The sequence below is a fragment of the Stigmatopora argus genome, chromosome 12 (assembly GCF_051989625.1).
Source record: "Stigmatopora argus isolate UIUO_Sarg chromosome 12, RoL_Sarg_1.0, whole genome shotgun sequence".
NCBI lineage: Eukaryota > Metazoa > Chordata > Actinopteri > Syngnathiformes > Syngnathidae > Stigmatopora > Stigmatopora argus.
The window spans coordinates 6,344,724-6,363,647 of NC_135398.1; the positions used below are offsets into that span (position 1 = coordinate 6,344,724).

The following is an 18,924-nucleotide window of genomic DNA, read 5'->3' on the forward strand; positions in this document are numbered from 1 at the left end:
TTCTGGAACTTTGTCTACTTCATTCTTGGCTCGCCGCAGCACATGCAAGAGCTCAGATAACTCGGATATTTTCAACCCGTCTGAGTAATGCGCATATCTTTTAAGTGGAATGGACAAATGCGTTCCCATCTTGAGCGGTAATGCACAAAGAGTTAAGGTTCAAATGATCGATGACCGTCTTGTAAAAAGTACTATACAGTTGTACAATGTCAAAAACAAATAGTTTATTTTGCCAATTTGACATGGCAACTATCTACCGTTAATAAATGTGGGTGTATTTAAATATACTGATCTTACAATAGCAATGACTTCTTCACATGCCATTTCCAGATACTGAGCGCTGGTCATTAAAAGAACACCAGCACAATCAACATGTTAGTTTACGATGAATCAATTGACAAGTGAATACTTTTCTGATTTTCTACTACTTAAGCGTTGTTTTAAGTGCATGTGTGTGTGTGAACTTACAGAGCTTTGTCCAGAAGTTGCTGTTTTTCTTGGACCTCCTGCTTCAAGCTCTCTACTTCCACCTTCAGCTCGATGTTCTACAACAAATCAAACCACCAGCGCTTCAGTTTCATTTATAAACCCCCATTCTAATTATTTCTGTGGCAATTAACATTATGGCTTAAGATGAGATAAAATAGCAATTTGCAACAAACAACATTTCTTTGCATCATATATGAATTCAATACATACTATAAATATATACACCGCATTTTTAGGATTATAGGTAGCACTGGATTATAAATCGCATAATTGGAAGGGCATTTTTTTTATTTTATCAGAAAAAGAACAAACATACATTAATGAAGCAATAGTAAAAATGGGCAACTGTTGAGATAACATTTTTTCATAGCCTAAAAAAATACATAACAGTCAGTGTAATAGTGTCAGAGTCGGATAGAAAAGCAATGGGTTTATGGTTTTTTTTCAAAATGTTATACAACAAGGAAGACTGAATGAACGTATATACTGTATCTCAGGTATCTAATACTAAGCTTTTGGCTGTCTCTCTAAAACTAGCACGATCTCACTTTCCTAATTTCTCCATCTGGAGAGTCAATCAGAGCTTGTAGGTGTTGCGTATCATGAGTTCAGAATCTGACCCTGCATTCATGACTGGTATATTTAGAGTAGTGAATTCACGGAAGCCAAGGTATTGAGCCCCTGGTGGTCAAAGGTTAAACTCTGCAGGTTGTTTACTATTGCTGTCCTACCAAGGTTGACCATAGTGTTCCCTGTACTAGTCCCTATCTTTTTAATATTTAATCTGGCCATCAAGTTTGGTATTTTATACACCTTGTGGTGCTGGACACGAGTCACAAGTATGAGGATGTTCCAGACATACTCACTTAAATCAGACAGGCAGGCAATGATTGTGTTGCCGTAATCTAAAACCAAAATGACTCATTCATGTTGTGGTGCAAAAAAAAAAGACCAAAAGACTGATCACCTGATAGGTGATCTAAATAATGTCTGTGTCAACAATTAATTTTGATATGTAATTTATTGTCTTTCAATTCATGTATGTGTTTATCTTTTTAATAATATGACTTGACTTCATTAAAAAAAAACTTCCGAGTGCATTGATTTGTAAAATGAAAATAGAGTACAATACTTTTTTGGTAACTTTTTGGGGTAGTATCAATATGAGACTTTTCAGTGTAGGGCACCCAATAAATAGTAAGTCAGCGGCTTTGACACAAGCTGTACTCTTATTTGAATGATTAAATTTGCCACCTTAACAATGATGATAATGTAACAAGCCGCTGAAAGGAATGTTTATCAGTGTGTGTCAACAACACAGCGGCCATCTTCAAAACAGCTTTATAAATAGACACCTATCAGGGTAGGCCTGCACCTGCTATTTTGGCCTCTGATGGCCCTCAGCAACAAACCCCCTCAAATAAACCAGACACGGACGGAGGGAAGCTGCAACATTATTGGATTGGATTGGATTGGATAACTTTATTCATCCCGTATTCGGGAAATTTCATTGTGACAGTAGCAGAGGGTGATTAGACAGAACAACAAAGCAAAAGCCCAAAGTACAAAGAAAATCAAAGTAAATGGGATCATTAAGAATCACCAAATCAGATCATTAAGACAGAAAAGCAGCAAAAACACAAAACGAGCAAGAGTGTACGGAACTACCGTCCACTCTTGCATGTTTTGTGTTTTTGCTGCTTATTGCTTATTGACTATATCTCAAATTATTTCCATAGATGACATCTTTAAAGATAGAAATACGGGTTACGGGATGGAGAACTGACAATCATTTACTGGCATAGGGTCACATCAACATGTCCTGTCATTAAGGCTCTCGTGCGACCACATGTGAGTGCATTCAGCCAAGCTAAAAATAGTGCGATAAAGCTTCCAGAGGGATCGCTATGTGCCCACCTAGGCTGTGCTGGGTTTCACTGAAATGTTTAGACAGTGGGCGCCGAGCCCTCGGTCATTCTGCCCTGCCAAATGAAACAAGCCCCAGCCGCCGCGTGCACGTATGGAAGATTTAGTCGCCAATCACAAAGTCATTAAATTGATAAGCGGAGAGATAGAAGATCAAAAACCTACTGGAAAAATATACTGACTAGAAATCTGTCCATCAGTTCTGGTATACACTCACAAAGCTAATAGTGTTGATCTAATAGGCACTTTTGCATGTATTTGTAATTCAGCAGATGGCATAAGCTGAAAATGAAAAACATTCACAATTTGGCTGATCATTTAAAAAATGACTTGCTTTGTTATTTTGTGCCACAGTTGCCGTTATTAAGGAAGTTTAGTCAAATGCCAGTCAGTCTTTAAATTAGAGACTGCACTGATTGAGAAATGTGATTGTAGTTATTTTTGTGAATCGGCCATATTAGCTGGGCCATGAGACAGTTTATTGATCCAGGATGAAAATTCATTCACTGATGCCACAGAACATTCATTCATGAGAGAAGCCGATGTTCAGATGATACACATTAGGTATACTTATATACTGCAGAACATCTACCATCACGGTGCCCCGATATTTTAATAAAACCCAAAGAGCACAAAACCAATTCCTAAAAATCTGCACCAAAAATAATTTCAGGCTGCGCACTGCCAAAAAAAAATAAAAGCAATGGCGAACACATTCATTAGATCACATGTGTCAAAGTGGCGGCCCGGGGGCCAAATCTGGCCCACCGCATCATTTTGTGTGGCCCGGGAAAGTAAATCATGAGTGCCGACTTTCTGTTTTAGGATCAAATTAAAATGAAGAGTATAGATGTATATTAAATTTACTGATTTTCCCCCTTTTAAATAAATAATTGTAATTTTTTAATCCATTTTCTGTGTTTTTAGTTCAGAAATCCTTTTCTAAAATCTAAAAATATATTTTAAAAAAGCTAAAATAAACATTGTTTTAGATGTTTAAAAAAATGAATATTCAGGGATCTTAATCCAGTTCTTTTAATCAATTTATATAAAAAATATATAAATATTATATCTAAAATGGTCCGGCCCACATGAAATCGAGTTGACGTTAACGTGGCCCGCGAACCAACCCGAGTCTGACACCCTTGCATTAGATCATCCGATTAATCAAATTTTGTGGCCAGAGTGCACAATCCTATCACTTTTCATTGTAAAACAGACCATTTAAAGCAACAACATCATTATTGTCCACAGTTTCCTGAGCACCAAAATGTGTCATTTGCACACAAGCACCCACCGTGCATGGAGGCAAAAGTTTCTAAGCAAATGGTGACACCTTCTCAAATTCTAAAAACAACGCTGACAGTTGATGACCAGAGCAGCTGAGCCAACAAACTTAAGATTGCTCAGGAAAGCCCATCCGCAGCCAATTCTTTTTAGCAGGAAAATAGCATTAACTTTCTTATTACCTATGTATTTATGTCTAAAATGCCTTTCCTATATCTGCATTCTCACCCTCTTGCTACTGTGACAACGAAATTTCCCGAATACGGGATGAATAAAGTTATCCAATCCAATCCAATCCAAATCGGGCCTGTTTACATTTTTAGTATTAACTCGTTAGCTGCCATTGACGGTGTGAGAAGTCCAATCCATTTTGACTGGGAGGGTTAGCAGGAGGGACGGTTCTCGCCGTCAATGGCAGTGAAATAGGTTCACTTGCTATGGTAGTTAATGAGTTAATGTAACAAGTAGAAAAAATATTTAACTATTTTATTATTATTAAAGTATGATGCAAAAATGTAGCAATATGCAGCAGATTTTATAATATTTAGATTGACACTATTAAAACAAACCTTGCAGTAAAACAAATCACAAAAAATAGCTCAATTTATCACATTGGGTGACCAAGTGTATTTATGTAAAGTACAAAGTTAAACAATTTGTCTGCAACCTTATTTTACCGCTGCACAACTGAAGAAGAAAAAAAGGAATTTTATGCTTTTTCTTTCCTTCATTAAAATCACCTTTTTAAAAATGATAAAAAATCAGACGACTAGGATTCAGAGTCACAGGCAAAAATATGTGATTGGGACATCCCTCGAATGAATTTGTACATTCTATTTTCCACGCGCACTTACCGTTCGATAGACATCTTCGCTGCTCTCCTCGTACTTCTGCTGAATTCTCTCCTCCAGGAAGTAGATGCGCAGCTTGAGGCTGAAGTTCTCCTTCTTCAGGTCGTTCAGGTGCTGCGACAAAGTACGGTAACTGTTATACATGACCGTCAATTAGGGCCGACGCCACTTGTCATGTCTTTTTCGGTTCAAAAATAAAAGGTCCTCCTCCGCCTCTCCATATCACACCCGGCCTCTCTTTCGGCCTGGTACTCGAGTCAAATTCTGCCCCGGTTGGGCCTCTGGCACCCCATTAACCAAAGCACACACTTCAAAACGAGTCTAGAAGAGTATTTGAGGTGCAGAGGGCATCTCTGCAGCCTGAGTGCTCAAAGATGCATTCGTGTCAGCTCCATGGCGTGTTCTGAGGGTGAAGGGACGCTGCTCGGGTTTAGTTTACAGGAGCACGCGTTTGTGGAATCCCAGACCGCCGGGGGAGAAGGGGGGAAGCGGCGGGGGAGAAGAGGAGGAGGAGGAGGAGGAGGAGGAGGAGGAGGAGGAGGAGGAGGAGGAGGAGGAGGAGGGACGAAGACCAGAAGTGGGGGCAGGAAAGATACTGACTGAGTTTACAGGCACTTGTGATATGATGAGAAGTCTCACCCTCTGGAGAAAAAGGGGAGCTGACACACACACACGAGTGCAAATATCCTCTTCTTGACCTCTTGGCTAAAGATTTTAGCGTTTTTGTAAGCGTTTTTCCCCTTAAAACACATGTGTGTGATTTTTCTTAACTATTCTTAAATTGTTCAACGCCCACACTGTGATTTTAAAATATGCAACCTACATATCCTGATCGGAATGAATGGAGATGTTGTTAGTTGGATGCAAAAACATCGTGTAGCATTTTAAAACTAAAAAAATACTTCCTAAAATCATAAAGTTCAAATATAATGAAAAGTAAATAATTGTCCAGTTTTCGCGTCAAACGACTCAATTCATTGGGCTAGCCTCTGGAGTGTTCACCTTGGCGATCGGGGGCCACTTATGTTGACAAAGATACAATAGCGCAGTTGTTCTGAAACTTTTGACACCAAGTTCCACCCTTCAAAAATATTTCCCTCTCCAAGTACAACCAAAATGAATAACATTAAACTACAGCTCCCTTGTAGGCTCGAATTCTTACTCCACCATGTACTCCATTACAGTACTACCTTAATAAATATAGGAAAGAAAAAATGGACTTCAATAATTATTTCAAATATTTTACACTTACTAACTTGTTTGAAAGCCACAAGGTGGCAAAATAATAGCAACATCCTCATTGAGATTTTTTTCAATCTCTCACTATTGTCCAAAAAGATAATGAAATCATTTGGAAATATACAAATTTATTTTTGTAATGTCATTTCATAATGGATGCTAGTGATCCAATTTGGATATACTACGTGATGACTTCCTCTTCCGGATGTGATCACTGAGTGTGTCCATTAAAGTGTCCTATTGCATCCTGCCGTTCAATAATTCAGAGCAAAATGGGTCAGGAACCAAATTTAGTGTCCTGATATATATAAGGGATGACATCATGTACCGCATTAAAACATGACACGTTCACTTCCGTGCACGCACACACAAACGCAGCTCTTTAAGTCGTATATATCTAGCACTATTTGTATGTGTGTGAGGTATTTACATAGATTTTTTTTCATCTTTATTGACGAGTGATTAATGTTGGATAGCTTTGTTCAAATTGGGGGCGAAAAAAATGCATTTGGATGTTCTATTTTTTTCCTTCTCAATACATTTCCCAGGTATCGGCAGATCAGCAAAATCAGGTGTCTCAAAAATACATGATCGGGACATCCCTAATATATAAGGTTATATTCTGGTTCATTGTTAATAACCTATTGGCAAAGGAATATCATAATGTAAACTAAACAGAGCCCTTTAATCCTATAGATGAGGGAGCATGAAAATCTGGGCCATGGTGGAGGCCTGAGGGAGAAAGCAAGAGATTCCATTCAGGGTATTTTCCATGCGATGCCCTCAGCTGTAGGTGATCCCATTTCTGGAAGCAACTTGTTTTTATCATTTATATACGTCACATAAAAGACAATTGTAATAACATTTTTCCCTCCATCAGACAGGAGACATGTTGGCAGTATATCCATAAATAAAGAGAATATGATTTTAAATCCCATCAATCCTCTTCCATTGTCGCACCGAAATGACAACCATTAAGATACTAAAGGTGCCAGAAGTTACTGCAGTATGAACAGGTTAGAACCATTTGCAACAGGCACAATAGGAACACTCAACTACATTTTAAGGCTCCAAAAATAGAAAGACTGTATACGTGTAATCTTGCGATCATACTTTTGACCACAAGACGGCGACATAGAGCACACAGTCCCTAGATGACCAAACATTGATAAAAGACATTCACCAATACATACAAAAAAAGGAAATGTATGTACCTGCTCAAACTCCTTTAGAGTGTGGGGCTGAAGAAGAGGAGTGCTGTCGGATTCTTCTCGGCTCACATCTAAAAAAAGAACAGTTTAAATTCCAGGAAGAAAAATCACAGTATGCTCTACTTTAATGTTTATATGAATTGTGGGAATGTTCTACCTGTGACATCAGATGATGTGTCCTCCTCCACAGCACTGTGAAAAAACCTAAGTTAACTTTCAGTGGGTTGACATAGAGTAAAATTGTACAATAATCATATTTTTTTATGTTTGCTAACAGACAAAATAAACATCAGCTATGCATGCCTAAAAATGTCCACATTTTAGCCTCCAATAACTCAATTGTTAACTTTGGTTTTTCCATTCAATTCTCTTGGCTTTAATAACAGTATTTTTAAATAATCTGTTTATTATTGTTTTACATACAGTAATATTGCTGGGCAATTTCTGTAGTTGCAGAGTCCAAAAATTACATAAACATTAGTCATATTTCAAGACAGTTTTCGGCACTTAGTCAGCGCCTACATTCTAAACCAAGTGCAATCTCGTATAGTGCTTTGTACACACGGTGAAAATATTATTTATCAACATTACAATTCAATAAAAATAGTTTTGTCTTAAGAACTAGCATATGTTTTTCCCCATGTATCTATGCAGTAAACCCTAATACATTAACCGAACTAAAACGTTATTATATAGAAATTACACAACAATATTTGAGTGACAACTCTAGGTCCCCAAATTCTTCGAGGGTAGCACACAAATTCGCCATCAATTATAAAGACTTATTCAATTAAAATGACTTCAAACTCAATACAGCCTTTATAGCTCAGTCAACTACATGAACACATTTGACAGTTATGACTTTAACAGTTATGAGTTGGGTATCCGTTTGAGTTTGTAAAAAAAACTGACATTCACATTTGTTCAACATCTAATCTTACTGTAAGCAAGATCATTTGGATAAAATTTTAATTTTTGGGACTCGCCATGATCCCACTCTTTCCAGCGTAACATTGAAACATGATTTCATCTTTTGATATCATACTATTAATAAAGAAGAAAAAGACAGACATCTTGAGACTTTTCACATTCATGTCATTTATACATCTGTGAGAATTTATGTTAATGTAGGACCACTAATTAGCCTATGGAAGACACAGCAGGGAACCTTTGAAGGGATGACAATAAACCTTAGACTAGCTAATCAATATGTATACCATGCTAGCTTGCATGCTAACCTAATGCTAAAAATCAACGTCCACTCAGGAATACCACTACACACGCAGGCCCACGGTTTCAATGCTCTTGTTACCCATCAACAAATGTCACATTCCTGAAAACAGCTGAAAATGACAAGACAGACAGTTGCGGCATGCCAGAGATTTAAATAGTTGAGCACATGAGCAAATGACTCGTCCACACGCCGTATTATTGTCCTCCAGCACAATGAAACAACACTATTGTTTTTTGTTTTTTTATGTGCCACACTGCAATATATTGAGAATTGACATGTGCCTATTCATTAGCATTATTTAGCTTTCATTGTACACTATATGTCACGTGTAAATTCTCTTCTTTTTGGGTTACGCCGGCGCATTTTAATCAAAATAGGCCACCAATACGCGTGTAATTGTTATATCGACATAACACCCCCCCAAAAAATGACGAATATGTAAATGGAGGCTGTACTGAAAATGAACGCGGGCCTTGTGCTTATTGACAAGCGGACCCGCGTGGAATTTACAATTTGGTAACAATATTGTTGAAAAAAAAAGAGGTTTTAAAAAGAAAATCTTGGCTAATTGGCATGTTGCGTTTAAACGCCGCTGTTTCCCGATTAGCTTAAAACAAGCAGCTCACCTCTCACATTCGCCCCACATCGGCGTCGAAGTCCTATCCATGCAAGTGGCGTTAATTCCTTTCAAATCAATGCTTTTCAATGTGGCATTCAAAGGACATGGTATTCTTGAGCAATCATTTCGGGACAGGAGCAAAGTGGAGCGTGTTGGAACTTGGCAGGGGAGGAGGGGGAGGACCAGGGGGAGGACGAGGGGGAGGTGGGGGAGGCAGAAAAAGCGACACAAAAGCGCTCTTCGGCTGCAGCGTGTCTCAACGTGAGGATGAGAAGGACAGTCGGAATGTAGCTTTACTAGTAGGAACACGCTTGATATGCATGATATTTAGCTCGAAATTCATCAACGACAATGTCCTTACTTGCAGGGCACGTGAATGCATCATTGCATCTGTCCACTGCTAGTGGAAAGGAATGTGACTTGTTAGTAAGTAGTAAAAAGGTGATTGTAATACGTATATCTGGATAGATTCAGATCTGCTCATTTGCAATTTTTTGTCTTTCTTTTTTTTTTACCTCACTTCATTTTCATTGTATCTAAATCTTTAAATTTCATTTTAGTTGTATGTATAATGACAATAAAGGCATTCAATTCAATGATAGTATTAGGACTATTATATTATAATTACATTACATTATATTATTTTATATTATATTAAAATATATTATGTATTAGTTTATTTGCTGTTCAGCTATTGTCGGTTTTAAGTCATAGTGCCTGTTGATTACATTATCTGCACTGATTGATCGTGGTGTTTAGTTTAGGCTTTAGATTTGAGAAAATAGGGTTTATTAGTGGGGCAAAGTTAATAGGATTATTGCACTGTTAGAAGTCAATCATAGAAAATTCAATTAAAACGGTCACTTTGAACAAGTAATCTTGTTAAAAACAACAACAACAAAAAGCACCATGTCACATTGTGGCAATGTGATAGAAGATGTAAGCAATCACTCATGATTTACAAAGCAACTATTAGAACCCAATTGACACCTTCAGAAAGCATTTATCATAAAAATATTCTTTCACATGCACTAACTGTAATAAGCACTAGACTGTACAGAATACATATCTCTATATTTATAGCTTGTTTTTACATAACAGGGAAAAAATCCAGAGGCCAGCCTTTTAGCGCACATTCTCCTCAAGTCCTCTTCCCAAAGACCACACGGGGTCCCGATCTGGAACCCCGGGGCTCCGTGGAGATGATCCAGATAGCGGGCGACTTCATGAAGTCTTTGTCGGCCATCTTGTTCTCCTCAGCTCGGGCCATCTCCTGCAGCTCCGGCGTAGTTTCTGGACACCAGTCGGCCACAAATTTGTCCTTGGCCTCACAATAGTTGACCACCACCTCTTCGGGCTGTTCCCCAAAGAGCCAGTCTACAAAACATAACGCCGTTATGCATGAGATCATCGTTATTCCAATCTACATCATTTTTACTTCAAGGTGTAACATAAGATACTACTACTGCTCGGTGTAGTAGCAGCACCGCTTGCTACTCACCTGCGAAGTCATGGATTAGGTCCATGATGAGGTGGCCGATAATGGCGTAGAGAACCCCGACAACGGTGAATACGGCCATGAGTAGATAGAGCATGTAGGTCGGCATGTGGATAGCATCCCTGGACGGGGGTACGTAGCTTTCAAACAACACCGCCCCATCGTCTTCTTTGTAACGGATCTTTAAGTTGTCTACGGGCACTTCCATGGTGTTCCAAAACTTCGCATGGACCGAGTCAGGAAATCAGTCTAGAAGCAAAAATCTGCATCTCTGCTGAATTGCGATGGGAGATGAGAGGAAAGAAACACGGTTAGGTTTTCCCACTCTTCAGCGCCATGCGTGTCTGTCTGCACGTTTGTCTGAGCTCACAGAGGTAGATTAAAGCAGCTTGGCGCCCTCAAGGTCAGATAAATGTTTTGTCTATGACGACGTTTCCATTCAGACAGGTACACCACGTGTCTAGCTCTATTGATTATAAACCCTTTTGACAGCTCTCTTGTGGTCTTGGTTATGCTCTTGCTAGCTATTCCTATGTCTGATGCTCGCTTTAGCTATTTATTGATCTTTTTCATAGTTTTAATATCGTTCTGACTCTTGCTAGCTCTGTCTATTCGTCTCTTTCTGTCTCTCTATCTCAGTCTCTTGCTCTGTATCATCACTATCATCATTTTATCCAGCCCTTAACCATCTTGCTTTCCCATTTTTTATCTACTTTTTTTTTACTAAGCAATATAATGTAACTTTCTCTTTCTACCTTTCAGCCTGTCTATCCATATAAATAGTGTTTAAGGCAGATCTTGACTAATCCTTTCCCCTTTCCCATTGATCTTACTGTAGCTGACAGTTGCAAATATATATATATATATATATATATATATATATATATATATATATATATATATATATACATATAGCTAAAATGGATTAAAAAGAGAAATGACACAACTTGTTTTGTTAAGTTGTTTACTGGAAAGAAATTTAGTTCAACAGTAACACTTGATGGAAATAGCAGCTCCGCACCAGAAAATTGTATCTAATATGATTTTTCATGTCCAACATTATACATTTTTAATTCCTTTTTTATCAGAGAAGGATTTGGAATGGTTAACAATACACGTTGAAAGTGTCATAGCGAGAGTTTTGGTATTATTATCTGAGTAATTGAAGTATACAGAGTTATAGAAGAAAAAAAAAAGCATTTACTTAAGCATTCCTCTAAGAGACTATCCAATGACTGAAAACAAACCAGGTGGCATCATTAAAGAATAGAGGGAGGAGATCTGTGGTCTCCAAGGGCAGGTGAAGGTCACGCCATGTGAGGATGCTCTTTTTTCTCGCTTGATGCTTCTCCACGGACTTTTAGCAGCCTGGATGGAAGGTCCTGGTAACCTGGCAACATCCCTTCTTTCTCTCCTTCCATCAAGATAATTTGCACTCTCAGTTGCTTCTTTCCTTCACCAGTTTGGGCCCAAAAATTCAGTCTGGAAGGGGTGAAAGTCCAGTGGATTATTACAACAGACCAGTTTATCGTTTGCGCGTTTAAGTGAACAAATAATCGGCAAATCATACAATCTTGCAGGCAATCATCGCATTATACATTAGGAAAAACTCAAATCTAAAATCTTCATTCTTCCTTGTGGACAGCTGGAGAATCTGCCGGTGTTCAAACACAGGCAAGAGGGACACGACTGGGTTCATGGTTGAGCTGTTTTCGACAAAGGGAGGAGTTCTTTGTATCAAACTGTTCGGTTGAGTGGCTTGAAATGTACTGCAAAGCACACGTGTCTGGAAGGATGGGCAGATCGGTCATCTTTAAGGAATGACTCTCCCAAAATAGCCAACATGACGTGAGGCATGAGACGGGAAATGTGGCAATTCGTCTAATCTTTACACATTCCCACTTTGAGGCACTTTTACTGGGAGTCCAATATGGTGGTGAGCCAGGACAGAGGTGAATATAGGACAGCGTTAATAGGATTGACGCGTGTCACCATGCAATATCAGCATTCCATCTGTGTGGGAATTACGACGCACTGAGAAGTGGACGCTAGGTAATACAGGAAAGAGGCTTAGAAGCCCCCGTGACCACTCTACATATGAAAATACATACATACATGCGTGTAGAATACAGATACTGGTTAAAAGAAAATGCCTCTCTTGCTTTACAAATGACATAAATCACTGTTATTATTGTAGTGATACCTTCACTGTATTTTAGGTGTACAGAAATTGGCAGTTAACCACTCATTCAGGATCATAATGGTGATAAGCGGTAGAAAAAACGGATTTATATGTTCGGGGGTCCAATCGCAGCTCATTTGAAATTGTTGTATTTATTACAGAAAAACGTAACATACCATTTAATCTGCTATAAGTGCCCAAAGCTACTCCTAAATGATTTCTTTGCGCTAACCAAAAATAAAAAGTCTTAGAAAACTGGACCAATGGACAAATGGTAACTTGAAAGACCTCAAAACACATTTGAACTGGAACTTTTGACGCTGACAGAAAAGTAGGAGAAATGAAAGAAAAAGAAGATTCTGTACCTGGCAATGAATATTTGTCTCCGTCTCTCTTTTCCTCAAAGCGGGGTCTTCTAAATTAGTTGCTTTCAGGTACATCTGCAAAAAACAAACAAAGTTAACCTCTTAAATGGAGCCTCTGTCAAAAGCACAAACATACCATCATAATTTGACTCTACGTGTTTTAAAAACAACAAACTAGGCTGGAGCGAACGCTTAGCAGTTCCTCCAGATCTCCTTCAACTAGGGTTCCGTCTTGTTATCTTTCTGCGGCATGTTAATGTGGACAAAGCGACTGATGACAAACTGCCACTCGATGATGATGAGGGCGACGTTTGCGAAAAGAATGAACCAGGAGACGGGATGCAGACCGCAGTAGAATTCGTGGCTCATGTTGAGCGAGACGGAAAAGCGCCGTTGGTTCAAAATATCTCTTGTGAAGGTTCGGCTGCTTCGGACAGGCGCTCCTCTCGCTAATCCTCGATTAGGATTTTGCTCACACGTCAAATGATGTGTCGCCAGGTGGATACATTTACTCGAGTCAGCAGATTAGCAGGTTGTTTGATAGTTACTACATATTCACTTATAAACCAGGATAAAATATGGACCACTCTAAAGTACCACAATGTCTCATAAACTGCATTTCATTACTATAATATCACTTTGTACTTATTTATGTGACCACTTATTCAGTGTTGACTACTACTTATCATATTGATGACTTATTTATTTATGATTTATTTATTATTTGTCTGTTTGTTTGTTGTTATTTGTGCACTCCATGGTGAAAGCTTTAAATCTCATTATACTTGTATAATGATAATAAAAGCATTCAGTTCAATTCAATAAATGTACATGGAAAAAAAATTGGTCATGTTTTTTTCCAGAAATGAATACTATTGGTTTTGCAGATGAAATCAGTGATTTTGGCGGGATGTTGCATCGATGTTAGCGTCTGACAGATTGATAACAATTCATTTTGTGATTATGGATATGTTATGTGGTTTTGTGATAGAACATACCTGTTTTCTTCTTTCAAATAAAAAAAACTAGGAGGAATTCAAAGCTAGAAGAGCTCCAAAGAAATGCACTAGAAGCCGACTAGAGTCCTGGAGGCATACAACGCCGTCAGGTGGGCCCATACGGACCCCTCAGGCGGGGGTGACCACCGTCTTGGGTTTGTCCTCCGGCTCCATCATCCACTTGAAGTAGACGTCCCCCAGGAGAAAGATCCAGTAGATGACGGTCAGAGAGGTGTTGACGGTCATGATGCCGATGACCAGAGGATGTAACATGGTGGAAAGCAGACAAAAAGGAGCACACTTTGTAAATATGGAGAGAGCTGGCGTCTATACCTCTTTCGACTTTGTGGCCCTGCAACTCTCGACTCGGACTGACCGTGACGTTTCTGCGGCGTGACGACGCGTAATCCTCTTCAGCCGCTTTATTGCAGAAGATAAGTTGCATTAGATGAAGGCCTGTTTTGAAATGTCGGAGCAAAAGATGTTACATAATGCACTTATCATTTACATCCATGCTGAAGAAAATCATGGGGATCTTTTAGATAGTTTATGTGCTCGCCAATGTACATAATCCAGAGTGATAAATCCTTCAGCGGAATTGTTCATGCTATAAACAAACATGACAGATCCCTTAAGGAATCAAATATTTCCACCACTTAGTTTCATATGGATCAAAATGAAAACAGCATTGTGGAACAATGGGAGCTATCAGTGTAATACATATTAATACTATAATTACAGTAATTGTGCAATGTACTTTTAATTAAATCCCTTTACAGCATGTTGCCTATAGATAACTGCAGTCTAAGGTTGGACGGACTTACAATAATATTTAAAAAAAAAATACTTTTTCATTATAGAGTTTGACTAAGTATTCTTTTGGATAGTTGTACTGTACATAATAGCAGTTGTTTTAGACAGAAAAGACATGTAATCTGTTTCATTTGTACTGGCACTGCCAGACCTCCAGTCAAATTGGATTGGACGTCTATCATTGTCATTGGCAGCCAATGAATGATCACAAAAAAAATTATAATGATATATATATTGTTTTTTTTAACCCAATTTCGATCCAATTTAAAGCTAGTAAATTGAATTTGGAAGCTCTGTCCACCCGGGGGCAGTGTTGGCAATTTCAGCATTTGTACTTTTTTTTTTTTTTAAAGGCTATGAGTTTTAAACAGCAAGAAGAAAATCCTCACAAAGCACTTTTAGTGAAAAGCTGTTATTTTTTTTTCTATTTTTTGTGCCATTTCCTACTCGTTAGTACACTTTCACATTCAAGTAATTAAATCTGAGAATCACTGTCTGTCCCTGGGAGTTGGACTTTGAAACCTGCTGGGAAGGTGGAGTTGATGTTAAACTGATCAAAAGGCGACTACGCCAACAATCACCTGCACAATTGGAGCCAACACCAAGCTCTAGCATGAGTCCACTTCTTACTGTGCGACGTTAGGATTGGCAACTGGCAGGTTTTTGTTCCTGGGACGTTTGAAAAGAGCAACCGCTGAGTGGGGATCATGAGGCTGCCCGAAGAAGTGTGCGTGCTGGGCCTCTCGCTGCTGGCTCCCGCACTTTTGTACACCATGAACAACGTCCCTGCGCTCCAGGGGTAAGTTACCTCACAGTCAAATGCATTCATTTGACATTTCGCTGGTTTTCTTGATTATTTTCTCGGGGGTTTCCACAAATATTGTTTTCATTAAATTATGTTCATATATTCCAAACAAATTGGACTTTTCCCCCCTCTAATCAGATTCCTTGTATATATGCTGACGTGCCGATGTCACCAGCACAGGACCTTAAAATGGTCGCGAGGGTGCTGGAGCCTATCCCAGCTAACTACGGGCACCAGGCAGGGGACACCCTGGGAGACAGGCAACTAATCATATGGACAATTTAGCATAGAATTAGCCTAATTTGCTTGTTTTTGGGATGTGGGAGAAAACCGGAGTACCCAGAAAAAAACCACGCAAGCTCAGGGAGAACATGCAAACTCCACAGTGAGGACGCAGCTGGGATCGAACCCTCGACCCCAGAACTGTGAGGCCATCGCTAGTACTTTCATTGTAGTTGTAATATGTAGGATTCTACAATTATTTCATTATGTTACGTATCGCTCGTATTACTTGAGGTACCATATTAATATTTTAGCCATATTTATTTTATATTTGCGGTCCTTTTTTCCGCAGGCCTCTGCTTATCCTGGGAATCGGAATGGCTGTTCTGGGATCTGTTCTTCTTTTACTACTCCTTCTAACAACGCCACATAAAAAGACCGTGGATCCTTTATTTTACGGTAAAGACCAACCCGGGACAATAAAAGAGGCCGATTTTACCGTTGCACCGCTTTTTGTTTTGTGTCTAGTGTTTGCCGAGTTGTCTTTTACTTGTTTGGTGGGCCTAACCAACGCCCTGGAGCAAGATGGCTTCATATCAGGCTTCATGAGTTTCTACCTCAAGATGGTAACAAGACTGTTCAAATAACCAGACAGTCTGAGTCACATTTCAAGGTCAAAGTCACAATAAACTGGAATCTCTTCAGGGAGAACCTCATCTGAGCACTGCCTACGCTGTCATGATGTCCTACTGGGAAGGCATCGTTCATTTTGTCCTCTTTCTAACCATCATACACCGCATGTTCAGGGGGTAAACGAAGGCTTGACAATTTTTTTTTCTGTGTTATGCGTTGGATTGAAATGTCAACGACTCCTTTTGGTGGTTGCAGGAAGTGCTACCGGAGTCTGGCACTTTTTTGGGTGGGATCCTCCATCATGCATCAACTTGTTCACATCCCTGGCGTGGTTGTGGGTGAGTACGCCAACAATATGGATTAAAAAAAAGGATTGGGATACCTGACTATTTGGAGTGATGCTATTCCTCATATGTGCTTTTTTTAGGTAAACATGGATCCAACATTCATCCCGCTTTTTGGAGAAACATTCCCTTCTTTTTAGCACCTTTCTGGGCAGCTACCATTCTTTTTAGCAGGTCAAGAGAGATGCCTATCATCCCAGCAGACAGGGTATGTAAAAAAAAAAAAAACATAAAAAAGTGGGAAAAAATTGTTGCTGGAATAGTACCACAAAATATTGACCTTTTAAAATGACTTCATCTAAAGCAGTGGTGTCCAAACTACGGGTTTGTGGGTCAACTGCGTCCCACTGCCCAGTTTTGATTGGCTCACAGTTTGATTGATGTCAGCACATTCCAGATTGAGTTGTTAAGAGTTGAATCCATAACGTTGTAGTGATTCTCTGAAACTGGTTTTGTCTTGACTAGATTGCCGCCGAACAAAAGAAAAGTCTGCTATCCCGTCCTCTTGAGCTGCAACTTGCAGTATTGCTACTAGCAGGTGTTGCCGTCTCGGTTTTTAGAGGCTTTGTAAGTACTGCAATCCAAAAAAGTAGCCAAAATCCTGTCTGTAAAATGTGTATAACCCAAACATTTTTCAGGTGGTACTGGATTGTCCTCTGGACTTCTGCTTCAAATACCTCTATCAGTTTGAACCCTATCTCAAAGATCCTGTGGCCTTCCCTAAAGTCATGGTGAGGGTTTGGGGGATTGGGTAGAACTTCCACACTAACCACAAACAGTAACTATTCTATGTGAGAAGAATGCTAAACTGATGTTAGTGTTTTTCGGACTATAGGTCATACCTGAGTATTAGTCACGTATCGATTTAATTTTTTAAAACAGTTAACGGAGGAGAAGGGGTCTGTTTTTACAGAAAAATAATTCTTGATGGGGTATATTTTTTCCTGTAGATGCTGGTCTATTTGTTCTACGCGGTCCCCTTGTTGACAGTCTTCATCTACGGTCTGATCAGGCCTGGTTGCGGTTGGATGTTGGACTGGACGGTCTTCTTTGCTGGAGCTACAGCTCAGGTAAAGTCTGCCTGCCCTGTTTTTTTTAATATTTTATGAGTAATCTTCCCCGGAGTTATTTTTAGAACTAAAACACGGCTCTTTTCAGGCGCAGTGGTGCCACATCGGAGCATCTCTACACTCTCGCACGCCCTTCACGTACCGAGTCCCCTCAGACAAACTGTGGAGCGTTATCACCTTCAATATCCTCCTTGCTGTTGTGCCTGCTCTGCTGGCTTTGCACTGCCACAACAATGCGGCTTATTTCATGAAACCTGTTCCCCATGGACAAATGGATAGCAACAAGAAGAAAAAGTAGGCCTTACGGGGAGCCGAGGCTTCTCCAACGACATTTGGCATTCCGTCAAAACTAATTCCTCTTGGAAGACCTTTTCGGCACACTACCTATGTTTCAGGCCTCCCATCCCCCCCACATAGAGGAAAGCTATAATCATGTTCCTGTGTGTGAACCTGTGTAACACTCCCTGTATGGACTGCTGAACTCAGATAAGGAGGCTCTTGACAGGGCTAAGGACTGTGATCAGTTCATACCCATTTTTAGGCAAACCCCTATAATATAGGGCCGAAATATCATTATGTATTCTTGTGGTCTGGCCACATATTCATCAGCTTCTGACAACCATCTAAAGTAAACAATTAGTAGTAGATAAAGCGAGGCAAACATTCTTTTGATTCACAGAACAGATATATCTCCTCAAAGTGAGCGTTATGGAAGACCCCAAGAAATAACTCTCTGTCGCAAATCTTAATGTTGTACTACTAAGTGGATATGATAATAAAGTACTCCATCTGGGCTCAAGCCATTTTCAAGAAAAGGAATCGGGCGACAATCACACACTGACCTGGTTTGATTGAAGCTGATCTTTTATCAGAAGATGATGTCACACTGATCTATGTGTTGCACGCCGTGGGCTTTCATGACTGATAAGAGGTGAACCCTGGATGAAAGTGGACTGTCACAATCTGCAATCAGTCATGTGACGTTCTTGTAAGCCTTTAGGAATTTAATGAGCCACAAATTAGTCCTTTGGAAAATAAACCAAAAAATTGAAGACCCAAAGACATAAACAAATTGATCTGGTTAAAGCTTGGAAACGAATTGAGGGGGTTGACAAATTTGGGTACTGTTGACACTGGA

The 18,924-nt window shown here is 39.4% G+C and overlaps 2 protein-coding genes and 1 long non-coding RNA gene across 4 annotated transcripts; 1 reads left to right on the forward strand and 2 right to left on the reverse strand.

Annotated features, from left to right (window-relative positions):
- Window positions 1–9,839: 9,839 nt before the first annotated feature.
- LOC144086174 (uncharacterized) lies at window positions 9,840–10,736 on the reverse strand. The gene is made up of 2 exons (XM_077616005.1): window positions 10,358–10,736; window positions 9,840–10,233 (listed from the first exon to the last, which is right to left on the reverse strand). The coding sequence occupies exons 1-2, from the start codon at window positions 10,560–10,562 to the stop codon at window positions 9,998–10,000; spliced, it is 441 nt and encodes a 146-aa protein (XP_077472131.1). The 5' UTR covers window positions 10,563–10,736; the 3' UTR covers window positions 9,840–9,997.
- Window positions 10,737–12,097: 1,361 nt separating this feature from the next.
- LOC144086111 (uncharacterized) lies at window positions 12,098–13,812 on the reverse strand. 2 transcript variants are annotated; one of them, XR_013304355.1, is made up of 3 exons: window positions 13,038–13,812; window positions 12,902–12,976; window positions 12,098–12,140 (listed from the first exon to the last, which is right to left on the reverse strand). It is a non-coding gene; the product is annotated as an uncharacterized LOC144086111 (long non-coding RNA). The 2 variants fall into 2 exon arrangements; XR_013304354.1 differs by lacking the exon at window positions 12,098–12,140 and adding an exon at window positions 12,147–12,367 and having other exon boundaries at window positions 13,038–13,810.
- Window positions 13,813–15,244: 1,432 nt separating this feature from the next.
- LOC144086109 (transmembrane 6 superfamily member 2-like) lies at window positions 15,245–18,585 on the forward strand. The gene is made up of 10 exons (XM_077615908.1): window positions 15,245–15,511; window positions 16,092–16,198; window positions 16,268–16,365; window positions 16,445–16,548; window positions 16,628–16,710; window positions 16,800–16,924; window positions 17,182–17,283; window positions 17,355–17,447; window positions 17,667–17,786; window positions 17,875–18,585. The coding sequence occupies exons 1-10, from the start codon at window positions 15,420–15,422 to the stop codon at window positions 18,082–18,084; spliced, it is 1,134 nt and encodes a 377-aa protein (XP_077472034.1). The 5' UTR covers window positions 15,245–15,419; the 3' UTR covers window positions 18,085–18,585.
- Window positions 18,586–18,924: the final 339 nt, after the last annotated feature.

Bases quoted from the DNA above. Each gene is read 5' to 3' on its own strand.
- LOC144086174 (XM_077616005.1), bottom strand. From the start codon at position 10,562: ATGGAAGTGCCCGTAGACAACTTAAAGATCCGTTACAAAGAAGACGAT. The intron at 10,234-10,357 runs GTGAGTAGCAAG...TATGTTTTGTAG, and splicing joins CCTAATCCATGACTTCGCAG to ACTGGCTCTTTGGGGAACAG.
- LOC144086109 (XM_077615908.1), top strand. From the start codon at position 15,420: ATGAGGCTGCCCGAAGAAGTGTGCGTGCTGGGCCTCTCGCTGCTGGCT. The intron at 16,366-16,444 runs GTAACAAGACTG...GAATCTCTTCAG, and splicing joins TGAGTTTCTACCTCAAGATG to GGAGAACCTCATCTGAGCAC. The intron at 16,549-16,627 runs GTAAACGAAGGC...TGGTGGTTGCAG, and splicing joins ATACACCGCATGTTCAGGGG to GAAGTGCTACCGGAGTCTGG.